At 46.1% G+C, this 7,500-nt stretch overlaps 1 protein-coding gene across 1 annotated transcript in view; it reads right to left on the bottom strand.

Annotated features, from left to right (window-relative positions):
* pkn1b (protein kinase N1b) overlaps positions 1-7,500 on the bottom strand; it is a gene marked incomplete at both ends in the record, with an annotated part of 20,683 nt that overhangs the window by 5,808 nt on the left and 7,375 nt on the right. Inside the window, 6 exons of the mRNA XM_080855740.1 lie at positions 1-17; positions 616-691; positions 1,050-1,193; positions 1,477-1,586; positions 1,897-2,085; positions 3,855-4,068. The exon at positions 1-17 is cut by the window's left edge and continues 113 nt beyond it. Of these exons, the coding sequence (XP_080711866.1) occupies positions 1-17; positions 616-691; positions 1,050-1,193; positions 1,477-1,586; positions 1,897-2,085; positions 3,855-4,068 (750 nt within the window). The remainder of the gene's footprint in view (positions 18-615; positions 692-1,049; positions 1,194-1,476; positions 1,587-1,896; positions 2,086-3,854; positions 4,069-7,500) is intronic.

The raw sequence follows: 7,500 nt of genomic DNA, 5'->3' as shown, positions 1-7,500 counted from the left end.
CCTCAGGAAGGCCTTACCTGCAAGAACCCAAAACACACCACTCACCAGGTGCTCAACCCAACCCCACACCAAACTCTCTCTCTCCCTCTTTCTCTCTCTCTCCCTCTCTCTCTCTCTCTCTCTCTCTCTCTCTCTCTCTCTCTACACCCTACTCAGCAACACTTCATGCTCAGACCAGCAGGGGGAGCACTGGAGCAGGGAGGAGGTGTGGGGTGGGGTGTTTGGGAGAAGGGAGTCATGTGGAGGAGAGGACTGAGGGCTTAGAGTGGGCCTTTCAGGGATTATGACGGGAGAAAATACCCCCAGAAATGTACACACTCATAAACACGCAAAAGCCGCACTTACACACAACACCCAGAGCCACTATCTAATTGGGTCAAACACATGTGTGTGACAGCCAGATATTACTGTAACTCCCAAGCACACGTTTATACATACAACAGACACACACACTTTATGGTGTATTTACAAATAAGGGGACACGTCATTGGTTAGATACTTTGTAAACTAGCAGAAAAACAAAACATTATGGTTGGCCGTTGCACTTGAAAGCCACCAATGACAGCTGATGCAGAGCAGCAGACACTCAGGCACAGGCGCTGCTTTCTGTCTCACCCTGTTGTTTAGAGAAGACCTTCTTCTGCCTCTGAAGGCGCCGGCCCCTCTCTATGACTGGGTTGAAGAATGTCACCTGAAACACACACACACACACACACACACACACACACACACACACACACACACACACACACACACACACACATACACACATTCACATTTACACACACAAACATACAGACAGACAGACAGACAGACAGACAGACAGACAGACACACACACACACACACACACACACACACACACACACACACACACACACACACACACACACACACACACACACACACACACACACACACACACACACACACACACGATAAACATGCTTTAAATCTTGGGTATTACATACACTTTCTACTCCCTCCATGTATTCCTCTCCCTCTTTGCAATCCCTCTCTCCCTCCCTCCCTCCCTCCGTCTCTGTGTACCTCTGCCAGGAGCTGGCCTTTGGGCTCCAGCTCCAGCTGGACTCTGTGTCTCTGGTTGTCCAGGAACTCCTCAAGCTTTAAGTACTTCAGGGCGCACAGTGAACGGTAGTCCCTCCAGTACACTGCTATCTCCATCTCTCTAGACTACACACACACATACAAACACACACACACACACACACACACACACACATACACACACACACAAACACACACACCCAAACACACACACACACTCACACAGAGACAGATGGACAGAGAGAGAGAGAGAGAGAGAGAGAGAGAAAGAGAAGAAAAAAAAAGGCAGTATTTATTGTTACACCAGGTTTTTAATGCTCTTAGCTTGATTGTTCTCTCCCTTGTACGTCGCTTTGGACAAAAGCGTCTGCTAAATGACTAAATGTAAAATGTAAATGTTCTGAAGTACCCTCTCCAGTTCCACAGTGAAGGTCTGGTCCCAGGCTTGTTCTCCCACGCTCTTCCAGCATGTCTGACCAACGACAGAGTTCTCCAGCTTCAACACAGCGCTAACCTCACCTGAAACACACACACACACACACACAAACACACACATGCACAAATTCCAATTATGCTGGATAGACACACTAGTGTGGCATTTAAAATGGTCATCAAAGCCCTTAGATAGAACACATACACCTATACCCACACAAATGTATATTCACGCATACGCACACACACACACACACACACACACACACACACACACACACAAACACACACACACACACACACAAACTCAAAATAGGATGGACACACACACACACACAACACATAAAACAATCATCAAGGCACTCAGAAACACACACACACACAGACAGGCACTCACTGGACGTGTCGTCGTTCTTGCCAGGCAGCTTGATACTGAGGCTGCTACTGCTGCGGTTGTAGAGGCTGAGCTTGAAGGGCCGCCCGTCCCCGGAGTTGTAGTTGGGCAGCGCCACCGAGTTACCCTTAGTGCGGCCTGGAATCATCTCCAGCAGCCCCACGCAACCCAGCAAACGCACCTGCAGCGTACCTGAGAGACAGTGGGAGGGAGAGAGAGTTTTGGGGGGGAAGGGCAGAGCAAAAGAGATAAATGGGTTGTAGGGATACATGGAGGGCAATGAGTAAAAAAATAGGCAGTGATAATAAGAAAATGAAGTAGAGAGAGAAGAATGAAAGGACACATTTCCTTTGACATTTACAATGAGACTTTACAGTTTTTTCCAATCATTTTCACACTTGGTTTAATACCATGCACACGTTCCCAAAACACTTAACACATCCAGCATACCAGTACACTATGTGAACTAAACTGTGGATACTTGCCCCTATACAAAATGCAGTCAATGACCACATTTTCCAAAATTCACGGATACCTGTCTCAGTCATTGTTCACCACCATCAAAATGCTGCGCAATTACAGCATTTTATTTAGATACTCTGTTCAGAACAGTTTACTTTCAGTTCAAAACCAGACCAAATTTAGATGACTGTAGTTGCAAAGAAACTGTATTTTTAACAGACAAATGAATTTATACACTTGAAATAAGACAGATTATTCTTAATTTTTGCTGATGTATTCATAAATGTATTCAGTTTCCTGCTTTGTTTTGTTTGTTTGCAGCCTTGTTCCCAACTATAATATACAACAGCGGTGCAGTACAGCATTGAAATGTACGTACATGTATGAAGGAAAAATATAGATGTAGGTTTCGCTGAAGACATTTTCCCACTATTACTGCTGCATATGAAAGTCATGGGCCATCAATGAGACAAAGTTACCCAAAAAGGCAACTACAACAAATACATCTATCCAAAGTGACTTACAGTAGCATCTTGCATCGCCCAGGTCAGCAAACAACACTAACCACTGTACCACTGATCACACCTGGTAATCTTGCCACACAAAACTGGTATCAGTATTGTGTCAGGCAAACCAACAGAAAAGATTGTTCTTGGTGTCATGACAACAGCTTTCCTTGAAATATTTGTGGAATACGGTGTATTTTAGAGGTGGATAAGATGTGCTAAAGATTTTTTCTTAAGATTCAAGGCAAGGGAGAATGTGGTAGTACTGTAAATTCAAAATTTTACAGTATAAAAATGTCACAACGGATCAGCATTAGGGCTGCAGGACACTTCTAGTGGTAGTCTCATGTGTTGTTGTTTCACTTACTGTACTGGGAAAGAATAGTGAAATTTGTGCTATAGTGTACAACAGAAAATTTGCAACACTAAACTTTGCAAAAATAGAGGATACAGCAACAATTATGTGGTTGTAGTGCATTTTGCACCAAAGGGTAACTGATATACTGAGGTGTGTGTCTGTAAAGTCCACTGTGTGAAGTGTTTGGAAAAAGTGCACATGGTATTGAGACAAAAGTGAAAATGATCAGAAAAAACTGTAATTTGACATTTACTTTCAGCTGACGTCTTTACCCGTTACCACAGGCAGTACAGTAAATGTGCATGCGTTTACAGTAAGTGTGCTGCACTGGAAAGGACCAGTTGACATTACAGTAATACAACTAACATTGTGCTTTATGAAGTGAGCTTCATGAATGTTACAAGGAGACCACACTCCAGAGTGCACTAATGTATGTGACACCAGGACTCAGAGTCTAAAGTGTATACAGACAGGAGGTCAGCTTCAGGGCCTTGTGCTGTAAGGTTCTTACCAACTAAAGAGACAGAGACCAGGGTGAAACAGAGGGAGACATTGACAGAAGAGACAGAGGGACCACAGAGAATCAGCGTGATAGAGAGAAGAGAGGCAAAGAGAGAAAGAACAGTAGAGGCTACCTGTGAGCGGGGAGGGCTTGCTGAGGGTGCTGTACTGGTTGTGGACGTAGGGGGCGGCTTGGCGCGAGCTGAAGGCGGGCGAGGAGGACAGGGCCAGCTCCTCCTTGATCAGACAGGCCTTGGGATGGTCCTCCGGCAGCTCCCCCATACGCTGCTCAAGGGCCTCCCTCAGGAGATCCAGCCGCTGGGAAGACTCGCTCAGACGAGACTGGGCCTAGCGGTCAGGGGGAGAGAGCCACAAGAGAGAGAGAGAGGGAGAGAGAGACACAAGAGAGAGAGAGAGATATGAAGTGAGTGAGAGAGAGAGAGACAGAGAGAGATATGAAGTGAGAGAGAGAAAAAAGAGACAGATGAAGTCAAAGAGAGAGAGAAAGAAAGAGAGAGAAAGAAAGAGAGAGAGAGAGAGAGAGAGAGAGAGAGAGAGAGAGAGAGAGAGAGAGAGAGAGAGAGAGAGAGAGAGAGAGAGAGAGAGAGAGGTAGTTCTGTTTATTATTTGTATTCAGGTATTATTACTGTTTGGAATCCCGCTCAAGGGTTTAATGTTTCTAGTTTACCAATGCATTATGCTCTATGATGTTTATCATGTGTGTGTGTGTGTGTATGGTGTGTGTGTTTGTTTGTTTGTTTGTTTGTGTGTGTGTGTGTGTGTGTGTGTGTGTGTGTTTGTGTGTGTGTGTGTGTGTGTGTGTGTGTGTGTGTGTGTGTGTGTGTGTGTGTGTGTGTGTGTGTGTGTGTGTGTGTGTGTGTGTGTGTGTGTGTGTGTGTGTGTGTGTGTGTGTGTGTGTGTTTGTGTGTGTGTGCAGACATTTGCATGAGACTATATTCAAAACAGCTCTCTTCAGTCCACCGGCATTTGTGTGTTGTGTGCACTGCTTTCAGAGTTTGCACGAGGTGTGCACGCGTTTTACCAGACAGCATGGGGTTCTCATGTGGGTGTTGCTGCCACGGTTAGCAACTGTGTCATAGTGTAAGCCTGTGTGCTCTCTCCTGTACATGACCACATGCAACCTGCGTTGTGTAGACAAGCACAGTCCCATCAGATATTGGATGCGAACCAAACTTGGGCAAGGGAGGTGAGGGTGCTAACAAGGAGGCTAAAACCCAGGGGTGCTAGGGTCTGTTGTTACACGCCAACACAACAGGAATTATTATAATGGTGTTTTGTAGCACCTCAACCTTCCAGCACCCAGGAGGAGACAGCAACAGTGGAGAGAGCTGTTATGATATATTTGTGATGGTTTAATGTTTACAGTGTAATAAACCGTAAGCTGTACGGAGAAAGACATCAGATTTCTGTGGAATGTGACAAGTGTACAAAGTGGACTAACTTTTGTCTCCCCTGATGCTCTATGAGCGAGCATGCTGGGATGCCCCTCCATGTAAACCATGTGTTAGCATGAGCCCGGGTGACTGCTGAAGGGATTATGTTGGGTCCAAAAGTACATGCTCAATCCTTTGGCCCCTTTGAGTGTGTGTGATCTGGACCCAATTTGAGTGTGTGTGATCTGGTCTCTTTGAGTGTGTGTGATCTGGTATCTTTGAGTATGTGTGATCTGGTATCTTTGAGTGTGTGTGATCTGGACCCCTTTGAGTGTGTGTGACCTGGTATCTTTGAGTGTGTGTGATCTAGACCCCTTTGAGTGTGTGTGATCTGGAGCCCTTTGAGTGTGTGTGATCTGGACCCCTTTGAGTGTGTGTGATCTGGTCCCCTTTGAGTGTGTGTAATCTGGTATCTTTGAGTGTGTGTGATCTGGTCCCCTTTGAGTGTGTGTGATCTGGTATCTTTGAGTGTGTGTGATCTGGACCCCTTTGAGTGTGTGTGATCTGGACCCCTTTGAGTGTGTGTGATCTGGTCTCTTTGAGTGTGTGTGATCTGGTCTCTTTGAGTGTGTGTGATCTGGTCTCTTTGAGTGTGTGTGATCTGGAGCCCTTTGAGTGTGTGTGATCTGGACCCCTTTGAGTGTGTGTGATCTGGTCTCTTTGAGTGTGTGTGATCTGGTCCCCTTTGAGTGTGTATGATCTGGTACCCTTTGAGTGTGTGTGATCTGGTCTCTTTGAGTGTGTGTAATCTGGTATCTTTGAGTGTGTGTGATCTAGACCCCTTTGAGTGTGTGTGATCTGGAGCCCTTTGAGTGTGTGTGATCTGGACCCCTTTGAGTGTGTGTGATCTGGTCCCCTTTGAGTGTGTGTAATCTGGTATCTTTGAGTGTGTGTGATCTGGTCCCCTTTGAGTGTGTGTGATCTGGTATCTTTGAGTGTGTGTGATCTGGACCCCTTTGAGTGTGTGTGACCTGGTATCTTTGAGTGTGTGTGATCTAGACCCCTTTGAGTGTGTGTGATCTGGAGCCCTTTGAGTGTGTGTGATCTGGACCCCTTTGAGTGTGTGTGATCTGGTCCCCTTTGAGTGTGTGTAATCTGGTATCTTTGAGTGTGTGTGATCTGGTCTCTTTGAGTGTGTGTGATCTGGTCTCTTTGAGTGTGTGTGATCTGGTCTCTTTGAGTGTGTGTGATCTGGAGCCCTTTGAGTGTGTGTGATCTGGACCCCTTTGAGTGTGTGTGATCTGGTCTCTTTGAGTGTGTGTGATCTGGACCCCTTTGAGTGTGTGTGATCTGGTCTCTTTGAGTGTGTGTGATCTGGTCTCTTTGAGTGTGTGTGATCTGGTCTCTTTGAGTGTGTGTGATCTGGACCCCTTTGAGTGTGTGTGATCTGGTCTCTTTGAGTGTGTGTGATCTGGTCTCTTTGAGTGTGTGTGATCTGGTATCTTTGAGTGTGTGTGATCTGGAGCCCTTTGAGTGTGTGTGATCTGGACCCCTTTGAGTGTGTGTGATCTGGTCTCTTTGAGTGTGTGTGATCTGGTATCTTTGAGTGTGTGTGATCTGGAGCCCTTTGAGTGTGTGTGATCTGGTCTCTTTGAGTGTGTGTGATCTGGTCTCTTTGAGTGTGTGTGATCTGGTCTCTTTGAGTGTGTGTGATCTGGACCCCTTTGAGTGTGTGTGATCTGGACCCCTTTGAGTGTGTGTGATCTGGTCTCTTTGAGTGTGTGTGATCTGGTATCTTTGAGTGTGTGTGATCTGGAGCCCTTTGAGTGTGTGTGATCTGGTCTCTTTGAGTGTGTGTGATCTGGTCTCTTTGAGTGTGTGTGATCTGGTCTCTTTGAGTGTGTGTGATCTGGACCCCTTTGAGTGTGTGTGATCTGGTCTCTTTGAGTGTGTGTGATCTGGTCTCTTTGAGTGTGTGTGATCTGGTCTCTTTGAGTGTGTGTGATCTGGAGCCCTTTGAGTGTGTGTGATCTGGTCTCTTTGAGTGTGTGTGATCTGGTCTCTTTGAGTGTGTGTGATCTGGTCTCTTTGAGTGTGTGTGATCTGGAGCCCTTTGAGTGTGTGTGATCTGGTCTCCTTTGAGTGTGTGTGATCTGGTCTCCTTTGAGTGTGTGTGATCTGGTCCCCAGTGGAGAAGTAAGGATGATAAGGACATAAGGGTGATAATGATGAGGGGAATGGTGATGGCGGACACAGGAATTGTTCCTCATCATCATGCTTGAGCTCAAAGTATACTGTCAGCGCAGCCTGCTAAACTTCTCTTCACTTTTCCCCCTCCATTCTACAGATATGGTTGACAGACCAGTGCTTGAAGATGAGGGAATCA

The sequence above is a fragment of the Sprattus sprattus genome, assembly GCF_963457725.1.
Source record: "Sprattus sprattus genome assembly, chromosome: 18".
NCBI classification, from domain to species: Eukaryota; Metazoa; Chordata; class Actinopteri; order Clupeiformes; family Clupeidae; genus Sprattus; species Sprattus sprattus.
This window is presented reverse-complemented; position numbering and strand designations above follow the sequence as displayed.